At 36.6% G+C, this 24,943-nt stretch overlaps 1 protein-coding gene across 2 annotated transcripts in view; it reads left to right on the top strand.

Moving 5' to 3' along the window:
* The window catches only part of LOC150084630 (lysosomal-trafficking regulator-like), an 813,382-nt gene that overhangs the window by 467,779 nt on the left and 320,660 nt on the right, over nt 1-24,943 (top strand). For both annotated transcript variants that reach the window (XM_090375369.1, XM_090375368.1), the window contains exon 15: nt 4,339-4,405. In XM_090375369.1, the coding sequence (XP_090231495.1) occupies nt 4,339-4,405 (67 nt within the window). The remainder of the gene's footprint in view (nt 1-4,338; nt 4,406-24,943) is intronic.

Raw genomic sequence — 24,943 nt, 5'->3', positions numbered from 1 at the left:
CTTATACAACAGGAGCACCACTTCTTTCTCCCCATTGGTAACATTACTAAATAACATTGCAGACCCCAATGAGATATCCTAGAAGCTTGTCTTCACTGTTGACAGAATTTCATTCAAGATAGATTGTACAGTTACCTCAGTGAAGTACCTGAACACCAGATCCGCCACCACATGGGGGGGAAAGGATTGTTATGTTTATTAAAGATCACATGGGGCTATTCGACAATCTTTTCGCAGGTATACTCTGGCATATGCTGATTATTAATTAACCATCCTGCCCACCCTTGTATCAGCAGCATACTTATACATTAAATTTGATATTCCTACACCAGTATAATTAACAAATATTAAAAAATTAAAAATAATAGCCCATGAATTGCATTGGCCTTGATTAAATACTCTGTCTTCTGACACTCAACCAGCCACTCTTCCTTCTCTTTTCATCCTAAATTGAAGCACATTCATTCCCAGCTATTCTCTTGCACTATGTCCAATCAGCTTTTGCTGGATCTCTGGCCATTTTGGCAGTCCGGGAAATGAAAGTGCTGACTTTGCCACTAAATATACTCAACCCACTCTCTCATAACATTCTCAGGTTCTTTACACTGATTATAAGCCTGTTATTCACAAAGCATATTACAACTGGTCACAGATCTGGAAAAGTAACACCAACAATAAATTCTACCAGATAAAACAAGAACCAAAACTGTGGCTCTCTGGCTTCCAACAAAATAGACAAGAGGAAGTGGTGTTGACAAGGCTGAGAATTGGACATATGCATCATACCCATCTCTTCCTGTTATTGGGAGAAAACCCACCCCAGTGCTCATCCTGTAACTGTCAACTTACAGTATTATTACAAATTAATAATAGAACTTGTCTGCCTTTTCCTGTTTGATTGTCCCTTATATTCAACCATCTGGTCAAACAGTTTTCAATCAATTTCCAGGCTTTTTAACATATGACATGATTTATCTCATATCCTAGGAAACAATGCAAATATTGAAAAACTTTTAATATACAGGCATACCTCGAATAACGAATAGGATGCGTTCCACGAAATTACTTCGTTAAGCGAAACTTCGTTTTCAGAGGTAAAAATACTATGGCCAGAATAGGGATACGTTCCTACGTAAAGAAAATGAAGAGCTTTTTTCGAACAAAGAAAAGTTTTATTAAATAAACAGGCAACTTACATACAAAGTGAAATCACATTTTAAAATATGAGTCTAAAGTTGATTACTTATGCTTTTTTTCTCTTTCATTTAACAATTGCCTATATGAAGTTATTGCATTTAACACTGATCGCTTAACAATAAAACTTCTTCCTAAATCAGGATCATTTTCACTAAAAAAATTTAAAACATTTTTCAATGTCATTTAAGCACCTTTTTAAATCTTTGGTTGTTAACACTTTTTCGGCAGGAACTTCTTTAACCTCATCTTCATTATCTTTGTCTTCGTTGCTAACAAGGTTTTCTAAATCTTCCACTGAAAAACCATCATCTTCTGCATTCAATAAATTTCTAACATCCTCTTCATCGACATTTTCGAAACCTATTGATTGAGCCATCTGGATAACTTCATTTCTAATTTCTTGGATGTTATTTTCTTCTTCTAGTACAACTTCTGGCCATATTTTGTGCCAAACTCCATTTAAGCATTTCTTAGTGACTTCTTTCCAAGAACTATGAATGTTTTCAATTGCGTTTTTAATGGTGTAGTTTTTCCAAAAAGTTTTAACTGTCATTTCCTCTTTATCCTCTAGTTCAGATAAATTGCTTAATGTTCGATGCAGATAATAAGCTTTAAATGATGCTGTTACTCCCTGATCCAATGGTTGAATCAGGGAAGTTGTGTTTGCTGGAAGAAACACAACTTTGACAGGAATGCATGTGTCCAACGTGTTAAAATCAGTAGGATGTCCCGGAGCATTGTCTAACAACAAAAGAGCTTTTTCTTCAAAGTTGTTTTTTTGACAATACCGTTTTACTTCAGGACAAAAGTGGTTAACAAACCAATCAGTAAATAACTCCTTGGTAACCCACGCTTTTCTATTTGCTTTCCATATTACAGGTGAATTCATTTTTATGTTACCTTTTAACACCCTCGGATTTTCTGAATGGTAAACTAATAACAATTTTAATTTATAATCGCCAGAGGCATTTGATCCAAAGAGTAATGTTAAATGGTTTTGGCTGCTTTGAACCCAGCAGCTGATTTTTCTTCAATAGAAATGAAGCTTTTTGTTGGTAGCTGTTTCCAGAACAAACCGCTTTCGTCAACACTGAACACCGAATTTGGTGGAAATTTTTCACGTTCAATTATTTCCTTTATTTCCTTTTCTGGAAACTTATTTGCAGCTTCTCCTGTTAATTTTACACTATGAATCCTGGCCCGTTTTTTAAATTTCTCGAACCAACCACGAGAAGCCCAAAAGGTTTCTGTAATTTCTTCAGTTTGTTTAGATTTCAGGTGATTAAACTGGAATATTTTTTTTATGTTAAATGGGGCTTGAAATTGCGGACTTCGTTATATCGAAGCTTCGTTATCAGAGGTAACGTTAACCGAGCTATGCCTGTACATAAATGTATTGACCTATACAAGAGTATATAATTTAACAACTATAAGGATATGGTCATTCAGTTAAACTATGAATAGACACAATTTGGCCTCAGTAACCCTTGTGTCATTAAACCCAATAACAACAACAACCACTTTTCCTTTATCCATAGTGCTAATGCTACACTGTTCAGTTTGTATACCAGTTGTTCATGTGCAATCAAAAGCATTACAAGGGGGAAAAAAAATACACTTTCCATCTCATATGTCTATCCCCTCTAATTATTTGTCTAATTCAACTTTAAATTTATTCAAACTACCCATTTCCACAACCCCAGATAGAAGTTTGTTCCAACACTCACTCACTGCCTGAAAGTAAATTTTCATGTCCCTTATATATCATCCAGGCAACAGTTAGGATGTCATCCCCTCACAGGTGCCTTGTTTACAGAGGCTGAAATTTACAGAACTGATTTCTTTCTTGGTGAGGGTATCATTTTCTGCCCCTGACTAAACTTTTTTGCTCTTCTCTGTAACTATTCTTAAAGTTCCACATCCTTTCTAAAATGTCAGTACTCGAGATGCAGCTCAATCATCGCTTTATACACTATAAAGCTCTTCTAATAACCTGTCTGCTCTGCTTGACTCGGCTCAGAGAGCTTCATGTTAGACCGTACAATTAGCTCCAGGTCTTTTTCTTTCTTCACTGCATTCAGTACAGTTTTTATTTGCTCATATCTCAGAACCAGTACATATTTCAGAACTCATCCAAACAGTAATACTTGATGGAAAAACCAGTTTTAAACTTTAAGTAAGTGAAATAGTGGCAGTTAGATCATCTAAACAATCATTGAGCAATAACTGTTATCAAAAGAATGGAACTTAAAGCTGTTCTTTTACAAAATTACTTTTTCATTAACCACTGTGCTCCACCATTTATTTCAGGATCTCAAATAAGAGGATGGATGCACTCAGATTTCTTAGTGGAAAACGTGAATATTTTCTTCATAAGCTTATTTTTGTTTACTAAACTAAACACCCATCATATCAAACCGTTGAAATTCCAAGGATAAATAAAGATCTTTTCCCTTCCTGTTTTACTTTGAATCACTCTTTATTATTCTTTTATTTCTTTGAAGAAGTATTTCTTTGACAAGTGTTTGTCTTTCTGTGGGTTCGAATTGGTGCATTATGGCCTATGCTGCTGGGCATGTTCCCACCTTCAAATGGATGGCATCATCAGTTTATGACAGGTATGATGTTAACTTAAGATATTTAATTACTTTTTCTTTTCCATCTTTAATCCATTCAATAGAAGGGTTTAAAGATTCAAACTTTATTGTTGAAATAGATTTCACTTTTCTAATATCAGGAATGTGTTTTTTAATATATCAGTTGGCTTTAGTTTTGAATTTGTTTTAAATATTGTTTGATTTTTTTTTTTTTTTTTTACATTTTTTTATTCCTTGTGATATGTTTCTTGTATTAAATATTTTGTACTAATTTGGTTACTAGGTTTTTGAGACAAGCATTTGTTTTGCAGTACATGTCTAGTGGACACGTCTGCAAAACACATGCTTGTCTCATAAAAAATGAAGTAAAGGTGAACTACCTGTAGTTCACCTTTATTTATTTTTTTAATTTTTTAAGAAGATTAATAATGTTATAGAGTGTGGTATTTCTTGTCGTTAACTATGTTTTGTTTTGCACTGTATTTCATAGTTATTATTATCATCTGAAATTATTTTATTTACCTTTGTCCAATTTCCTTTTCAGAAATCTAGCAAAGCCAATTGCCATTCAAAACAAAACTAAAGAACAGTATTATATTAATACATATGAGGTAAGCTGTATTATTTTCTGTAAATGATAAATAGTTTATCTTCATGGTGCCTGGCGCCTCTGTAGCCAGGTGGGAAGGAGCAGCAGTGCGTAGCACACGCTTCTTGATTAGACCGGGGTTTGAGCCCGTCACCACCAAATACGGAAGATGCGGAAAGGTGAGAGAATGACCACCGCATTTCCCGGAGCAATATGGCCTTAGTTGCTAATGCTCCTAAAAACCAAACAAAAAAAAAAAAAAAAAAAAAATCATGGTGCCTAGGCCAGAGGAGCAACATTATCTTTGTAGGATAATACTGCCCTGCTGGATGCTATGGCGGTAAACTATTTATAGTAAGTGTTGGGCATTACACATTTAATTACAGTATATTTACTGTGAATAAAATTGTTGAATTACCTATACATCAGTAAATACTTTTAACTTCTCCATTTCTAACTTCCTGACCTGATGGTCTTGGTGTTCCCCAAAGTTTAGGTTTTTTCTTCCACCAACTGGAAATTTTATTCATAATTTTGCTGATAATAGCACATTACACCTTCCACTTTGAGAAACCTTGCTGTTCACAGACAGCCTCAACTTCTTGAATATCCACCACCATTTTCTTCACTGCTGATATCCAGGAAATTTTCCAATGGGGCAAAGAAAACTTAGTTAACTTCATTCTTTCTAAAACTCACTCCTGTCTTCTTTCTCACAAAAGAGAGTACTGCTCCTGTGCTCATCTTCAATGACACTCAGATTTCTAGACAAGATCACTTATCTCTGTAGAGATTTCCCTGACTACTAACTTCTCTTGGTATAAGAAAATCCAAATATTGCTTTCTCCGCATCATGAAAATTCAGTTTTATTTTTTGCTCATGGCATTACTTTTATTCCAATTGATTACTTGCCATACAATTTTAAATTTCACCCTACCAAAAATATCTTTCCCACATTTGCAGTAGTGCTCCCAAAATGCTGTCAACTTCTGGGTTCCATCAGTAGTGAACAGTCGGTCAATTAATGACCCATGCAATTTCTGATACATGCCTTTTATATAAATACTTCCATTGGCACTGTTCTTCTGGATTGTCATTTATACTTCACTCACATTCTCCTCCAAACCAATGCAAACTCTGCCACAACCAGTCAGCATCCTTTTTGTGTCCAGCTGCAAACTCAGAGAACTAACTTTTTCTCTTCCTCACATAACCTTTCTACTTCTGTTTTCATGTAGTTCCTTAAAATTACAATATACATAAATTCAAATCTAATCTGGGGAAAAAGTATCTGCTGTCTTCCTTGCCTTCAACCTATTTACTGTACTAAATACTCGAAGTTCTAATATATTTTGTGTTTGGTATTTCCATTTAAAAAACAATCTGAAAATGAGCTCCCTGATATGGTTTCCTTAATTATCTAGCTGGTAGGTCCCCAGAAGTCATACCATCTGTCTCATGTGAATCTTCCAAGATACCATGGAAAAGTTTGCAATAAATTATTTAAAATTGTTCACTTCTTGATGTATTTGTTATCTTGACAATACAGTGGATATAAGAAAAAAAATTAATTTTTAATCATTATTTTAATTAATTTATTTTTTTTATAAATTAACATTAAACTGGTATTAAAAATCATCACAACAGCTAATGGTATTTCATAAGAATATAAATGCACACGGAAATATGCTGTAGTATATCTTTTAAGCATATATAGCAGAAATATTTTTTTAAAAAAATAAGTTTTAAAATAAAAATTTAAGAATGGAAACTTTAAAAGTCTTATAATGAGTTTTTCATTATGTTCTTTGTTTTATTATTATCATTATTTTTTTTTTAATTAAAGAATTAGAGAGCCAGATTTGTTTCCCCCAATTTTTCATACATAGAATTTCATTAATCAAACACATAATATATATGAATCAGATTGCAAGTAAATGTCAACAGTACCTCTGAAAATTGATAATATTGTATGCTGATCGCATTACTTTTATTATAAATTATAATAAAGAATTACTATTTTATCTTTTAGTATTGTGGACAATATCAATGGCCATATAGAATTAAACTGCCTATGCTTTTGGAAATTTTTTGTCATATCAGTGGTCCATTAGTGAATGCTGTATTTAGCTTGCCAATCTCTGGTATCTTTACACTTCAATTAAAAATATTTTTAAAAATTTAAAGAACCTTTAAAGGAATTTGAGAGCCAAATTTGCTTTTGCCACTTTATTGTGCTTGATTGAATTTCTGAAATCAAGTGAATAATATATGTGAATCAGACTGCAAATAAAAGTTGAAAATTAATTCGCAAATGAAATTTAAATTATTATGCTGATGTAGTAATAAAGGTTTTCTATTTTATTTTTTGGTATTGTGGACAATAATGACAGCCACATATGGAATTGAAGTGCCAATTCTTTTAGAAATTTTGTATTATATCAGCAGCCCATTAGTGATTGCTGTATTGGCGGCACCTCCATAGCCAGGTGGGAAGGAGCAGCAGTGCGAAGCACACGCTTCATGATTAGACCGGGGTTCGAGCCCGTCACCACCAAATACGAAGGATGCGGGAAGGTCAGGGAATGACCACCGCATATCCCGGAGCAATATGGCCTTAGTTGCTAATGCTCCTAAAAACCAAATAACAAACAAACAAACAACAGCTGTATTGGCCATTCCAAACTGTGCTGGCTTTAAACAGGGAAAAAAAAGACTTAAAAATTACAATAAAAATTCCACTTACATGATCAGCTGTGAAACAACAGTCAACTAAACAACATGAGCCAGAAACTTATAATGTAAATTATAGTATCCACCAGAAAATTTAATCCAATAACACCTTCAAACTGAAACATTGACATGTAACAAATGTAATCAGAACCAAAAATAAATTAGTATTATACATCTACTTCCCTAATTTTTCAAACCTGTGATTCTCATTTTTATTACAGACACATGGCATTCTCACCAAATGTTTAAGCCTATTATTACATGAACTGGTGCATAGGGGTTTTCAGAATGCAAAAAATTCAGATCTGATTTTGACACTGTTGCACATGGAAGACTACTGTACAAATTGGAGCAGAATGGTATTAAGGATAAGTTGCTACAATGGATAAAAGGATGGTTAAGTGCGAGAAGACAGAGGGTGGTAATCAATGGGTGCTGCTCTTCATGGACTAATGTTATTAGTGGAGTCCCACAGGGTTTGGTTTTGGGTCCACTGTTGTTTTGTATATTTATCAATGATATTGATGAAGGTATATCAGGCTTAATGTCGAAGTTTGCAGATGATACAAAGGTTGGCAGGGTTGTTAATGACGGTAATGGCAGTGTGCTACTGCAACAGGATCTAGATAATTTGGGCAGATGGGCTAAGAAGTAGAAACTGAAGTTTAGCCTTGACAAATGCAAAGTACTGCATATGGGTAGAAGTAACCCCAGAGAAACGTACCTACTGTGTAGTACTACACTTAAGGTGGTAGAAAATGAAAAAGACCTGGGAGTAATTGTGCAGTCAGATATGAAGTTCTCTGAGCAATGCAGACAGGCTGCCAGGGCAGGTCATGGTGTTTTGTCAATGATATATAGGAATTTTGCTAGCAGGGAGAAGGAGATGATTGTCCCTCTGTATAAGGCAATGGTCAGGCCATGCCTTGAGTACTGCGTACAGGTCTGGATGCCTCATTTTAGGAAGCATGTAGATTTGCTTGAGCGTGTACAGAGAAGGGCAACAAGATTGGTGAGGGGAATGAAGGGATCCTCTTACCAAGAGAGGCTTAAGTTCTGCAAATTGCAGTGGCTGGAGACTAGGCACCTGCACGGTGATCTGATTGAGGTGTTTAAATTCTTGAATGGGTTGAGCACGCTGAATTCTGATGGGATCCTTCCACTTGTTTAGATTACGAACCTAAGGGGGCATAAATTCAAATTAAGAAAGGACAGATGTAGAATAGATGTGCAGAAATTTGCCTTTAGCCAGCGGGTGGTTAATTGCTGGAACAAACTTCCATCTGTCGTTGTGGAAGTTGATAGGTTGAATAAATTTAAGGAGGAACTGGACAGGCATTTGGAGGGAATGGTGTGATTTTTTTTTTTTTTTTTTTTTTTTGCCTGATACTGCATAAACTCATACACTTGCTTTCTTTCATCACATGCCACTACTACTAATTCCATCAAAATCAGTCATGCAGACTGAAAGTCAAAACTATAGGAATATTAAGTAATCTATCTATGTTCCACTTAATATGACAGATTGTCACCTTGTCTTTTCCATTTTCCAAAGTCACCAGGTCTGTGCATCCTCATCTTTCAAATTTCTCTCTCTCATGGTGGATAGTGCACTTTCCTTCCATGTTTTTCTAGGGTATCCTCGTCTTCTCTTAAACTTGTGGTGTCCACTCATAAATTCTTTTAGGCCATCTATCTTCATTCAGTCAGAGAAGATATCCAAACCATCTCAACCTCCTCTTTTCTATTCATTCTATAATATCTTCTTCTTCTTCTGTATGCATCCGTTTTCTTATTTCCTCGTTCGCAATCCTCTCTGGCTTGGAAACTAGCATTTTGACACAGGTAGTCCATCTCAAGGACCCTGCATCACTTTGATAGCAGATTAGATTTTCAAGTTTCTTTGGGTTTTTTTTTTTTGACATTTTGCATATGCCAACACAGCCATCGCTGGATTAATAAAGTTTCTTAATTTTTAAAAATTCATTGCAGTACTAAGATAACAAGAAAATATATTATATCAAAGTGTAGTGCTGCATTATTTACATCGTTGTTTAAATTATTCTCTTTAAAGCAAAATTAATTAACAGAATAAAACGTAAATACCCTAACTTAAATTATTTCCTCAACCTTTTCATTTATGGGTTGTAAAGCACTGTGTTAAGCAGCACTGCTGAACATGACATGCAGAAATTGAGTTCACTTGGGTACAGTACTAAGGTAACAAGGAAATATATCAAGCTGCATAATTACATTATTTACATTGCTGTTTAAACAAGTCTCTTTAAAACAAAATTAATTAACAGAATAAAGCATAAATATACTAACTTAAAAAATTATTTAATTAACTTTTTCATTTATGAGTCCAAAGTTCTCAGACACTATGTTAAGTGGCACTGCTCAACATATCATGCAGAAATTCAGAGAGTTCATTGGAAAAAGTTCTAATTCTGATTAGTTTTTGCTTTGTTCATGGCCATCAAATCATAAATACACTTTGCTCACATAGTTCTGGGTATTTGTAGACTAAATGATCAGTGGACTGAGCACTCATTACATACACTGAGAGATTCAGTTGGTCTATTGTGGAACCACTGCTGATATTCTCTCAAGTTTCTTTTATTCCTGGTACTATGTCATTTCAGAGAACTGTGATAGCCATTGCAGATTTTCAAGTCATTTTATGCTTAGAAGGATGGCATGCATATGTCTGAAGTCCCAGAAGAGTTGCTAACTGTAGATGGATTTTGGTAGTTGGCCATCAGCAATTATGGTGGTTTCCATATTGAATAGTCTCTTTCATTCTGTTAGTGTGTCTGCCCTTTCATTACCCATATGCTTGTGGGAAACCAAGTTTTGAGGAAACCAAGTTGTGGGAAACCAAGTCGTATTGTTTGGCATTACAAGTGGCATTACACTAACCCTTACACAAGCAAAATGGAATTTCCTAGAATGACTCTTACTAATTCTTTAATTTTCATGACCATCTTGTTAAGATTTTAGACTGATTTAGGAAATCCAGAATGCTTACACTATCACTGTTTATTCAAAAAAATTGTATTTTATTTGTTGGAAATGGACTGTGCACCTTTATACACCAGTCCACAGCCTCATTAATGAAAAATAAATCCACCTGGATTTATTTTTAAGAAGTTTAAAATAAATAATAAATATAAATAATAATAAAGAAGTTAAAATCCAGGTGGATTTTAACTTCTTTATAAAATCCATTATAACTTCTTTGAAGCAATTCTGAATATTCTTTGAAGTCAATAAATTCCAGTTCTGGCTTCAGAATTCATTTCTGATCCGTCTAGAAGTCATGGAAGGCATTAGCATTAGTAGGGCATCTGATGCAAGAAAGCAAGCTTAATAGCATAGTCAAAAAAAAAAAAAAAACCAGCACCCTTCCCATTTCAACTTCCATTCACTCCAAATGTTTTGTTTAGTTCTGCCTTGAACTTATTTAAGTTGCTGACCTCCACTATGACAGATGAAAGTTTCTTCCAAGTATCAACCACCCGCTGGCTAAAGGAAAATTTTTGCACATCTATTCTACAATTGTCTTTCCTCAATTTGAATTTTTGTCTTCTCAGGTTAGTATCTTGAGCAAGAAAAATAATCCCATTAGCATTGAGCTTGCTCAATCCATTCAAGGTCTTATATACGTCAATTAGATCACCTCTCGCAGGTACCTAGTCCCCAGAAGCTGCAATTTGCAGAACTTAAGCATCTCTTGGTAACACTAACCCTTTGTTCCACTCGCCACTCCGATTGCCCTTCTCTGTACTCGTTCCACCAGCTCTACATCTTTCATAAAAGGAATTTTTTCTTGCAAACAACCCTTCTAAGTACACCGTCGAAGTGAGTGGTCCTTTCGGCACCTGAGATCACAACTTGGTGATTATCTCTTCTCCAATGCAGCCTTAATCTCACGGATATACCCAACCTCGTATTGTTTGGCATTACAAGAATACAAAATGGGATAACCTGCGAGATTTCTTTTCTTCTCTTCCTTGGCCAGATTACTGTTTCAAAACTTCTGATGTCAGTGTTTGCTCAGATTGCGTGAGTGAAACTGTTTTTGTAGGAATGGAATCCTTTATCCCACACTCCACTTTAAAATCTCGTTCTTTATTTAAACCTTGGTTTTCCAATAAATGTGCTAAGGCTGTTCAAGAGAAGAACATTGCATATCGTAATTGGCTTGTTTCCAATTCTTCAGTTTCATTTTCTGCCTACACCAAAGCTTGCAAAAATTGTAAAGCAGTTATTAATCAGTCAAAATTAGATTTTGAACAGGCTAAGAGTAGAAAACTTGCTTCTTGCCTTGCCCTAATGATAGCCGAGTATTCTTGTCTCTTGCCAAAGCTATTGGCTGCAACTTTTGGCTATCTCTGCTCCCACATCTGTCAAAAGCAGATGGTTCTGTTGCCACTTCAACCAAGGATAAAGCTGACCTTCTAGCATTCCATTTTTCTTTCAACTCATGTATTAATGATCTTGGTAAAACACCTCCCACCATTCCCAACATGCTCCATTCAATGCCTCCTGTGGTCTTCCGTCAAAAGGATGTCAGAAGAATTTTGACGAATCTTGATGCTAAGAAAGCTACAGGTCCTGATAGTATTTCTCCCCTTGTTCTCAAAACCTATGCTCCTGAACTTACTTCTGTTCTTTGCTGCCTTTTTTCACTTTCCTATTCCAAAGGTGTTTTTCCTTCTGCTTGGAAATTTGCTCATATCCTGCCAGTTCCTAAACAGGGTGACAAATCTCTCCATCCAGTTATCATCCCATTCCAATTACTTCTACTCTTTATAAAATAATGGAGAAATCAATTAACTGCCAACTCTTAAACTATCTAGAAACCTTCTGTTTGTTTTTTTTTCTTTTTTTAGGAGCATTAGGAACTAAGGCCATGTTGCTCCAGGATATACGGTGGTCATTCCCTGACCTTTCCGCATCCTCTGTATTTGGTGGTGACGGGCTCGAACACCGGTCTAATCAAGAAGCGTGTGCTACGCACTGCTGCTCCTTCCCACCTGGCTATGGAGGCCCCTTTAGAAACCTTCTGTCTGATCAACAATCACCAGTATGGATTCTATCAGTTTCAATCCACTGGTGATATTCTGGTTTATGTTACCCATTTACAGACAAATTCAATGGAAAAGTTCTGTGAAACACAAGCAGTTGCTCTTGACATCTCAAAGCCTTTCAATCTTGTTTGGCATAAAGGTCTTCTAAACAAGCTTCCATCTTATGGTTTGCCAACTGTTTTTTTTTTTAATTGGTTATCCAGTTTTCTCTCTGATCACTCACTGAGAGTGATTGTAGATGGCTCTCTGTCTTCTAACTTCTCCACTAATGCTGGTGTCCTCCATATTCATAGTATGGAGGACACCTTGTATATTAATGACCTTCTTCCATTGACTGGAAATCCTATTCATAGTTTTGCCGATGATAGCACATTGCATTCTACTTTCCGTTTTGAGAAACCTTACCCGGCTCAATCAGCTTCAACTTCTCGAATATCCGCTACCAATTCCTTAAATGCTGATCTCCAGGTAATTCTCCAGTGGGGCAAAGACAACTTAGTTGATTTCAATCCTTCTAAAACTCAGTCTTGTCTTATATCTTACAAAAAGGATTCTTCTGCTTCTATGCTTATCTTTGGTGACGCTTCGATTTCTAGGCAAAATGATATACCTCTTTTGGGGATTATCCTAACTTCTAATCTCTGTTGGCACAAGCACATTACAAATATTGCTTCCTCTGCATCTAAAAAACTTGGTTTTCTCTTTCACTCTCGGCGTTACTTTTCTTACAAACAGCTGTTCACTCTGTACAGATCGCAAATCCGCCCTACCATGGAATATTGTTCCCACATCTGGGGCGGTGCAACCAATACCTCTCTCAGGCTTCTAGATTCCGTTCAGAAGAGGGCAGTTATGTTAATTAAAGACTCCTCTCTAACAGAGTCTCTCCACTCACTGTCTTATAGACATACTGTTTCTGCTTCATGCCTTTTCTACAGATACTTCCATGGGCACTGTTCTTCTGAATTGGCCTCTATAATTCCCACTCTCTCTTTCCAAACAGTCCGAACACGTCCCGTCACCAGCCAACATCCATTTACTGTCCAAGTTCAAACTCACAGAACCAACTTTTCATCTTCCTCATTTATTCATTCAAGTGCCATTTTCTGGAACAACCTTTCTTCATATGTATTTCCTGAAAATTACAATCTACAGAAGTTCTAGTCTATCGTCAGCAAACATCTACTTTCCTCTTCTGAACCTCAAACCCAAGCACGGTAATAAGTACTGTAGGTTCTAATATGTCTCGTGTTTGGAGTTTTCATAAAAAAAAAAAAAAAACTGCCTTATACAAGGGGACAATCACTCCTTTATCCCTGCTAGCAAAATTCCTGTATATCATTAAACTCCAGGTGCTCACATCTGGTGAGTGTGAGCTTGGCACACACCCAGGGTCCTGAGCTGGATATCATCATCATTCTTCTCTTTCTTGGTAATTTCCTTCCCTTCTACTTCTGACTTCTCTCTCTCTCAGGGTAATTCAGAAATTTTTTTTTGGCTGATGCATCATAAGCTTCAGGCTTCCTTGCACTATATGGCTAATAATAATATCATTGACAAGACACTATGAGCTACTCTTGCAGCCTTTTTGCACTGCTCAGAAAACTTCATATCTTCACAATTACCCCCAGGTCCTTTTCACTCTCTACTACCCTGAGTATAGTACCACCCAGTTTAGACGGTACTTCTGGATTACTGCTACCATATGCAGTACTTTACATTTGTCAATGTTAAACTGCAGTGCCCCCTCTCAGCCCATCTGTTCACCTTTTCCAAATCCTGTTCACTACCGTACTATCATTTCCTTCGTTAACAACCCTGCCAACCATCTGCAACCTTAGACGTTTACCATGATATATCTCTATCAATATCATAGATAAATACCAAAAACAACAATGGGCTCAACACTTCCAACATTAGTCCATTAAGAGCAGTGTTCATTGATTACCATTCTATGTCTTCTCCCACTCAACCATTATTTCGTCCATTGTAGCAACGTGCCCTAAATTCAGTACTGCTCCAATTTGTATAGTAGCCTTCTATTTGCAACAATATCAAAAGATTTGCTAAAATCCAAGTGATTATCATTAGCCATTTTCAATCCACTGCATAATGAAGGACTCTCCAGCAACTTTCCAGTTTCTTCTGTTTTGTGCAATGGCCCTCCATTTTCTACCCACAAACTCATGAATTTCATCTGTCAATCTCCGTTGTCTTTCAGGTTTTCTTCTAGCTCCTGTTGGGTACCATTCAGTTATTTTCTTAGTCCATCTGTCATCTTGTCTTCGAGCTATGTGTCCTGCCCAAGACCATTTTATTCTTTAGTTTTGATAAGAATGTCCTTTACTTGAGTTTTCTGCCTAATCCATGTGTTTCTCTTTTTATCTAACAGTCTTATTCCCAATATTATTCGTTCCATTCTTCACTGTGTAGTTCTCGGCTTCTCTTCCATTCTTTTGTTGTGTGCCGAAGTTTTACTTCTATAAGTCATGGGGTGCCCCATAGCCTGGTAGGAAGGAGCAGCAGTGTGTAGCACATGCTTCTTGATTAGACCGGGATTTGAGCCCGTCACCACCAAATACGGAGGATGCGGAAAGTTCAAGGAATGACCACCGCATATTCCTGGAGCAATATGGCCTTTGTTGCCATATTGCTCCAGGCCAATATTCTCCTAAAAACCAAATAACAACAACAACATATAAGTCATGGTGGGAAGTATACATTGGTTCATTATTTTACATTGCAGACAAATTGCAATATTGCCCCTCAGTGTGTGACTATATTTTCTGAATGCTATCCATCCAAAATTTATTCTTCTCTTGTCTTCCAACCATTTATCATTATTGCAGCTAATGACTTGTATCAGATAAGTATATGACTCTACCCTTTCAATTACTGCCCCTTCAATCATTATATCCCTTTCTGTGGCATAATTGTTCATCCTTACTTTTGTTTTAGCCATATTCATCTTTAGTCCAAAATCTTTACTAACTCTGCATAACTGATTCAGATTTTCCTCTAATTGTTTAGTATCGTGACTTATGACCACAATGTCATCTGCAAATCATAAATGGTTTAAGTACTCTCCATTCACATTGACTCCTTTCTGTGACCAGTCTAATCTTCTGAAAGCTTCCTCAAGGGCAGCAGTAAACAACTTGGGAGATATTGTGTCTCCTTGTCAAACTTCTTTCTCAATTTTAAATTTCTACCGTCTTTGTCTAGTCTAATAATGGAGGTAGCGTTCTCATATATTTTCTTCAAAATCATAATTTATGGGGTATCTATACCTTGTCTTTCCAGTGCCCAAAATATTGCCTTATGCTGTATGGAGTCAAATGTCTTTTCATAATCCACAAATGCCAGGCATAATGGTGTTTGATATTCATTTGATTTCTCCATTAGCTGTGACATTATGTGAAGGTGATCCATAGTTTAGAATCCTGTCCTAAAGTGAGCTTGCCCTTTCGGTTGATTCTCATCAAGTATTCTTTCTAATCTGTTAATAATGACCCTTGTGAACAACTTGTAGATGTGGGATATCAATCTAATTGGTCTATAATTTCCAATTTATCTCCTTTCTTATGCAGCAAAACCATGACTGCATTATTCTACTCATTAGGTGTTACATCTTTCCTAATGCATTTTGTGAAGAGTCTTGCCAGTTTCTGTGTCATGTCTCTTCTTCTCAATTTTAACAACTCTACAGTAACTTCATCTTCCCCCGGGGCTTTCTGATTCTTCATTTTCTTCAATGCATGTTCTACCTCATGAGGAAGGATATCGGGTACGTCATATGTGTTACTAATTTGAGATCCATCTTCCCCATTGCTGGCACTATCCCCTCGCTCCTTGTATAATTCTCTATAGTAGTCTTCTGCTATTTGAATTATGCCTTCTCTGCTATGCTTGTTCTACTTTTCTTGTGTTAAATCTTCTTATGTCCTCTCTGAGTCTCTTTCTAATGGTTTTGCATAACTCAGTATGTTCAATTTTCTCCTTGTCAGTGTTTATCTTGCTCTTCATTTCTCATCTTCGGTTCATCAGGACAAGTGTTTCTTGACTAATTTTTTCTTCTTTGTATTTCTTTTTACCAATAGGTTTCTTGGGTTTAATCACTTTCAGAAAGTTGTAATATTCCTCATTGATATCTTGGTCCTGAACAGTCTGCAGAAGCTCAAACTTGTTTTTAAGTTCCAGTTCATACTGCTTTTCCTTCTCTTCTTTTATTTCAAAGACCTTTGTATTAATTACTCGAGTCAGTTTTTACCTTTCTTTTCTTACATCTATATCAAATGTGCATCTAACCATTCTATGATCACTTCAACATTTACAGTGTTGACAGTAACATCATTCACGTTATATTATATCTTCTGTTAGTGAGGAACAAATCAATTTCGTTAGTTGTTAATCCATTTGGGCTATTTCATGTTCAATTTCTGTTCACCCTTTTCTTGAAAAAAGTGTTCATTACTGACAATCCTCGTAATTCTGCAAATTCAACAAGTCTTTTACTTCTTTCATTTCTTTCACCAATTCCAAAATTTCCTATAGTTCCCCTTTCTGCACTGTTTTTTCTCTTTTCAACCTTAGCATTGAAGTCCCCCATAATGATAGTGTAGTGGGTTTTCTGCTCATCTAGAAGAAGACTCTCAATTTCTATGTACATTTCTTCATCATCATGGCTCGATGTTGGTGCATGAATCATTATAACCTTTAGCTTGTACTTTATATAAATCCTGAGTAGTACTCTTGATACCCTTGGTGATGTACTTTTGAATTCTAAAATGTTTTTATATCTTTATGGACCAGAAAACCAACTCCATCTTCGCTCCTTTCACTGTTTCCATTGGTGTACATCAGATTACCACTTGATAAACTTATAAGTGATTCATTTCTTCTTCTTGTATCAGCCAAATCAATGATATTCCAATTCACAAATTTTTGTAATTCCTTTTCCAGCTCTAATATTCTGTCTTCACCGATGAGCGGTGTTATGTTGTAACAGGCCAAGTTCAGTTTCCATGCATGGCAGCCTGGTCGTACCCAGAGATTCTTAGCTCCCTGTGCTTCCACTCTGATCATTTTGCTGCCATAAGAGGGGAAGTGAAAGCTGGTGGGGACTTGAGGGCCATTTATTTCATTGTGCTGTCATGTGCTGGAGGGTTTGGTCTTTTCCTCGTCATGCTGACCAGGCGTTTTGAAGAGAACCACTATACACATTCATTGCCACATAGGTGACATAGATTTTAGGGAGGCAGGCCAACCAGACTTCTCCCAAATCATCTGTAATTAAAAGATATTGGGTCCATCAGTATTTTAGACTGAGTGTCTGATAACACACAGAATGCCTGTTTCCCTCTAAGCACCCCAAAAAATCCAAGTACAGTAAACGCTCGATTTAACAGACCAAACAAATAATGTACATATTAATCTTAACCATATTATTTTTTGTATGTTATACAAAACTTCAGTGTTATTATTAATTAAAATTTAATAATAATTACTTATTTCCATTATTGTTTTGATAATTACCTACTTTTATTTTTATAATCAAATTCAGGATATTGTTTTTTATTCTTTCTGAAAATGTGTTCAAATAGCTGTTTTCCCAGATTACAGATAAGAACAGGCTGTGACTTGCGAGCTGAACATGATGCAAAACACTAAACTGCAGGTCTACTGACTCGCTTTGTTTCAGTCTCAGTCTGCCTCAAGTTATCGTGCGGTCAGGTGTACAGAATGTTCCTGTGATTTCTGAATTCTGACTTTATTTATTAAATAATTTTGCAATCCTTACAACTTAAAATGGTATCAAGTGATAGAGGAGTTATAAGAAAGCGTGCAAAGTTAAATGTGGCAGAGAAATTAGAACAAGCACATGTTTGCGAAATTTTCAGCAAAAAAATACAAACTGTTTCTAATATCCATAAATCAAAGGCCAAATTGCAACATTTTATATTTACAACATAATATTACATATTCTTTATTATAATTTAATAATTTTATATGTACAGTACTGTGTATTGTATTAAAGCTTTTTTTTTTTTTTTTTACATTCAGAACATTAAAAAAATGCCTTCCCCCAGGTTACGTTCAATTTAACGGACTTTCAGCATTAACAGACACCCCTTCTCCCCTATAAGTCCGTTAGATCGAGGGTTTACTGTATATGATATCAAAATTATTTTTTACATCCAGTTCTTTTGTGACCCCATCATAGAAGTCAATCAAATTTGTCATACAAGACTTCCCCTTAACAAAACCAGGCTGTGTCTGAACTATAACTGCAGCCTTGTCTAGATGATCCTGCATTGCTTCTTTAACCAGTGACTCCATTATTTTCCCCAGAACAGAAGTTAAACTAACAGATCTGTATTTACTTGTGCCACCCTTTGATCCCTCCTTTGTGAATTTAGGATACATTTGCCCATCCCCAGTCCGTTGGGACCTTCCCTGAATCCAAGGATGCTCTCATGATTATGGCTAAGGGTTTGCTTTCTTCCTTTGCTGCCTCCTTAAATATAACTGGATAGATCTCATCCACCCCAGGTGCCTTCCTTATGTTTAACTTCAACAATTTCTCCTCCACTTTGCAATCAATTATTACAAAATCACTTAGCTCCCTGTTAGAGTTTGATAAACTTCTGGCATTCCCCTCTTTGAATAACTGTTCATGTGTGAATGTAGATGCAAAATACTAATTCAGTTTACTAGCTACCTGAGCAAGATCATCAATAGTTAAACCATATATGTTAAGTGGACCAATTTGATTCATCCCTTTCCTTCTAGAGTTTACATAAGTAAAGAACTCTTTGCTGTTTTTCTTTCCATCCTTTGCCAAAGATTTCTCCTAATCTGCCTTTGCCTGCCTAACCTCCTTTGTGATTTGATTGCAGACTAGCATATATCTGCCATAGGCTTTCTGTGTCGACTGATAATTTATATGCATCCCATGCATTTTTCTTCTCTGCCATGAGGCACATTAATTCATCTGATATCCATTTAGGCCTAAACCTTAAACAGTATTTCTTATTTGATCCCCCTTTGTGAATTGGAGATACATTTGCATATCTCCAGTTGAAAAGCCTAGTATATCCAAGATTAAGACCCTGATAAAACAATCATCCAAAACAATCAAACAATCATCCAATAAATCCACAATAATCTTGCTAGTGTGCGATTGACCAATCCACAAGTTCCAGTTTATATCTGGGAAGTTAAAATCCCCCATTATAAGACATTCTGATTTACTGGCCCACTCTGTTTCTCTGCAGAATTGCTCAATATAATTATCAGATTTATTAGGTCTATAACACACCTACTGTCATTTTTCCTTTCCCAGTGCTTATGTCACACCAAACTAACGCAATATTGCATTGTCCTCCCATGTCAACTGGATGCACTTTGTTCGATTTTATGTTCTTTTTAATTAACAGCATAACCACCTGCTCGCTTTCTATCCTATGAGTCCTTCTGTACACATTGTACTCCTCAAATTCCAATTCTGCATTCATTATATCTGGGTGGCATCACATATCTGATATCCCAACAATATCCGCTTTTGACATCTTGACCAGCACTTCAAATTTATCAAATTTATTTACTATACTCCTAGCATTGGCGCACATGCACCTTTTTCTACTCTTAGTCACCCTAACACAGCCCATGTATTTACTTGTTCCACTATGACTCCTAGCAGCCCTGGAAATCTCCATTGCCCTACTTTCTCTACTGCTGCTCATCTAGAAGATGAGCAGCAGTACAGAAAGTAGGGCAATGGAGATACCATTAATCTTTTAGTCTGTGAATCTCACCAAGGCCCCGGGTGCCAAGCGTTCCGTGACCAAGCGATTCTAGTGTGTCTCTAAAAGCGCTTTCTCTAAAGAGCATTCAGCGAATAGATTCTACGTTTTGTTTCAACAACCATTTTCCTTGATTTCTCTATCAAAGTAGCTCTTTCGCACTAAAAGAAGTAGGCAAAGGCCCAGAAAGGAAAACCACCTTCTGTTTTTTTTTCCTTTCTAGTAGTACTAACTTACTAACTCTGCCACTTGGTCACCTTGTACGGCACCTCTGTAGCCAGGTGGGCAGGGGCAGCAGTGCGTAGCACATGCTTCTTGATTAGACTGGGATTCGAGCCCGTCAGTCACCAAATACGGAGGATGCGGAAAGGTCAGGGAATGACCACCGCATATCCCCGGAGCAATATGGCCTTAGTTGCTAATGCTCACTAAAAAAAAAAAACAAATGGTCACCTTGTGGCACTGCTCCTCTGTCCCCGTGGCGGGTCCAGAAACCTGGGTGGAAAAGCAAACCCCCAGGGCCAAAAGGAGCAAAACATGGATATTGAAAACTTCCCACTGATTCAGACAGCAAATCCAAATTCAATGGATTTGCTCCAACCGAATGACTACAATACCAACCAAAAAAAAACTGAAGACTGATGTTTCCCCAATAGAACATCCAAGTTTCCTGATTCTGCATTCCTTATCAAACCAGGCTCTAAGCAATCTATCGCCATTCCTCATACAAAAATGCCTGGAAATGTAGCAGGTTCCCCAAAAATGGTGTGTGCTTCTCAAATCTGGTGATCTATTAGTTGTGACAACAAGCCCCAATCATTCAGAGTACCTGCTCAAACTCACAACATTCAGCGGAATTCTGATTAAGGTGTGACCACATGCTACCCTCAATGCTTTCAAGGGTGTCATCTCAGAATGGGACCTAATGAATGTTTCAGAAGAGAAAATTGTCAACAAAATGTGGGATTAGAAGGTCACACAAGCAAAGAGAATTATAATAAAGAAAGATGGCAAACTTATTCCAACATCATACTGACATTTAGCTCACCAAACCTACCTTCATCAGTGAAAGACGGGTATTTGAACTCCACATTCACCCGTATATCCCAAACCCGCTAAGGTGCTATAAATGTCAGAAATTCGGACACTCCCAAACGGTCTGTCAAGATGATGCAGTATGCCCTAACTGTGGATTGAAGGAACATGCCCAAGCCGATTGTAAATCACAGTTCTCACTTTGCCCTAATTGTAAAGGTAATAACCATCATCCTTCTCCAAAACATGTGATTGGTGGAAATATCAGAAAAAAATCCAAAAATACAAGATAGAAAAGAAAGTTTCATTCTTTGAAGCCAGAAAACAGATTCTGATGCCAAGACATACATATGCTGACACTGTTCAAAAATTTCATTCAATATCAGTTCAAACAGATATATCAATCCCGCCAAGCATCTCTATTTCTGAATGGGCTGAAACTTTACTCTCCTCTGTTCCTCAGTCCTCAAAGAAACAGACTTCAAATAGATCTAGTAACACACCAGTCACAATGGCGCCTCCGTAGCCAGATGGGCAGGAGCAGCAGTGCGTAGCACACGCTTCTTGATTAGACTGGGGTTCGAGCCCGTGACCACCAAATACGGAGGATGCGGAAAGGTCGGGGAATGACCACCACATATCCCTGGAGCAATATGGCCTTAGTTGCTAATGCTCCTAAAAAAACAAACAGTCAAACCAGTCACAATACCAACCGTTACTCATACAACTCCTGTAAGATCTAGTCAAACAGAAAACTCTGATCCCGGTAACAAGCAGCATTCTGAATCTTTCCTTACGGACACAAATGAGGTTTGCTCTCAAGAAGAAACGGAAACTATTTTGGATATTCATCCAGAAGATGAAATACATGGCAGACCAATGTTTTAAAAGAGAGACAAAATAAAAATTTACCAAATGAAACAGACTTCCAAAAAGCAGAGAGACACAGCTTATTTGTTTAAATCCAAACAATGAAAAACATCGTCCAATGGAACTGCAGAGGCTTTTGCAGCAATATCAACGACATCCATGACACAAGATAATTATGCGTTATAAACCAATTGGAATCTGTTTACAAGAGATATATTTAATAACTCAGGTGTCTACCTCGATAAAAAATTATACTCTCTTTCGGCAAGACAGACCTGCTATTACTAGCTCACAGAGAGTTAGCCATACTTATAGACGCAAGAGTATCCTGCAAATGCATTCAGTTGCAAACTACTATTGAAGTTGTTTTGCCATGGTTTTGCACAACACGACATTTTATAGGAACCTAATTACCGAGTGTTACATGTACCTAACTACCATATTATATGAGGGTTACTAAGCTAATTCAGTAATAAGTATTCTGCTATATAGGTTTACATTATACCTTAGCTATCAAATTCAAGATATACGTTATCAAGTTATGCTACACCGTAATGATCATGATGCTAAATTAATTATATCCTTAGCTAAATACAAAAGATATATGCCCAAAAATGTGATTAAAACCTTCAAAATACTCTTTTATTGCCATTAAAACCCTACTATTCTTTTGCGCTACACTATTCCAGCCAAAACACCGATATGATAGCGGTAAGAGTAGCGAGTTGTAACTTACAAAGTCACTAACTAAATTTTAAAAAATTATGGTAACGAATGCTACTAAGCCTATTTAATCTATTTGTAAAACACAAATTAATACGTTAACTAAGCAAAAAATACAACAGATATATGCCCAAGAGTTGATGATTAAACCCTTCAAAATACTTAATTATTACAATTTAAACCTTATTCGTCTGAGCTACTGGTTGCACTACAGTATTCCTGCCAAAAACTGCTACGATAGCAGTAGGAGTAGCGAGTTGTAACTTACAAAATTGCTAGCTAAATTTTAAAAATAAGCTAATGAATGCCACTAAGCCTATTTAATCTATTTGTAAAACACAAATTGATACGACCCTGGGCACCAAGCAAATCTTGAGGCCAAGTGATCTTCCCTGAACTTCTACTGCTATTATCTTAGAAAGATAAGTAATTTCCCTTTGAGTTCAGGCATTTTTATTTCCATTATTCAAATATATATTAAGAGTTTTCTTTCTTAAAGCATAAGGATGAAGTTTCCAGAAAGGAAAGTAACCTTTCTTAATTTTTCTATGTACTAACCTTCTGTTTTACTCACTTGGTGGAACTACTCCTGCCTCCTCGTGGCAGAGCTGGGCCTGAGTGAAAAGACACCACCCAGGACTAAAAGGAGTTTAAAAAGGACCAAAAACTAACAACACAAGATTGGAGAAAGTTAACTCCAATAAATCTGATGACTTACAACTGAACGTGTCTCAGGCTAAGAGAATGAAAATCAACAGCTCTCGGCCTACTGTTCCTTTCTTTTTGGTGATATATTTCTTATCAACACAACCCGTTGGGAAATTATCCCCATTCTTAGTCCAGAAAACTATAGAGTCCGTGGTTGGATCACCAAAAATGATAAAACGATTACAATCAGGTCATCTCTTGCTAGAAACCTCACTAAGGCATCAATCTGAGAAACTGCTAAAAACAAAGACTTTTGCAGGACTGCCAATTGATATTACCCTACATAATTCCCTGAATACATCTAATGGTGTTATTACCAAATGGGACCTTTTGACTGTTTCAGAGGAAGAGTTGCTGCACGAGCTAACAGAACAACAAGTGATACATGTTAGGAGGATAACGATGAAGAAAGATGGCATTCTCGCTCCAACCCAATTAGTTATTCTCACCTTTAACAATCCTTCTCTTCCCCACTCAGTTAAAGCAGGATATTTAATTTGCAAAATTAGACCATATATACTGAATCCAATAAGGTGTTACAACTGTCAGCGATATGGACACTCTCGGGTAACATGTCACAGTGTTCCCATTTGTCCGCTCTGTGTATCGAAAGAATACAATCGAGCAAACTGCACCTCCTCTACACCACTCTTTCCAAATTGTCACGGAAATCACCCTGCTTTTTCGAAGACATGCAAAATGTGGATATTGGGAAAACAAATACAAAGTAGAAAATACAGTGGCTTATCCAGAAGCAAGAAAACAGATACTTTTTCAACCAAACCTTCACGTTCCTGTGCTTCAGCAGTGAAATGACAGCAAACTATAGCCACTCAAACGGAGGTGGTAATACCTCTAAATCAAATTATAGACTGGAGTAAAGTAATATTAATGACAAAAACAACTTCACAAGAAACAGCCAGCACTAAAGAGTAGGATACTTCTGTGCCTGGAAAGCAGAAATCAGAAGCATCTTCAAAAACAAAGCATACAGCATCTAGTAAACTATGTGAACAGAAACAAACAAACATAGAGGAAATGATACTGATGAACAGAGAAAGAGAGAGAGAGAGAGAGAGCGTACTAGAACTATAGAACTATATCCTGCAGAAGATATTGATACATCTCATCCTAATTTTCCGAAGAAAGACAGACCCAAATATGATGTCACATTAACAATGCGACATGCATTAAGAATCTGCAGATAAAGGAACCACTATGTGGCAGTGATCACAGTGTGCCGAAGTGGGATTTACTCAAAGAGCTAACTACCATCAGGGATTAAGGGAAGGGTTTTTTTTGCTTTCTTAAAATCGACTACAATGGTCTGAGACAGTATTTAAATTCTATACAGTGGGACCAACTTGATGTTTCCAACAGCAAATTCAAAATGCGAAGCATTCAAAGAATTTATCTTGAACTACTAGGCTTTACATACCAACTAAGAAATATTGTTCAAGGCCTAAATGGATGTCAGATGAACTAATCAGAAATATGGCAAAGAAGAAAAATGCATGAGATACATATAAATTAATGGGTGACATGGAAACCTATAATAGATATAAGCTGGTCTGTAACCAAGTCACATA

The sequence above is a fragment of the Mastigoproctus giganteus genome, chromosome 6 (assembly GCF_048544385.1).
Source record: "Mastigoproctus giganteus isolate SK-2022 chromosome 6, ASM4854438v1, whole genome shotgun sequence".
Taxonomy (NCBI): Eukaryota; Metazoa; Arthropoda; class Arachnida; order Uropygi; family Thelyphonidae; genus Mastigoproctus; species Mastigoproctus giganteus.
Note: the sequence above shows the minus strand (reverse complement) of the source record. Positions and strands in the feature narration are given on the sequence as shown.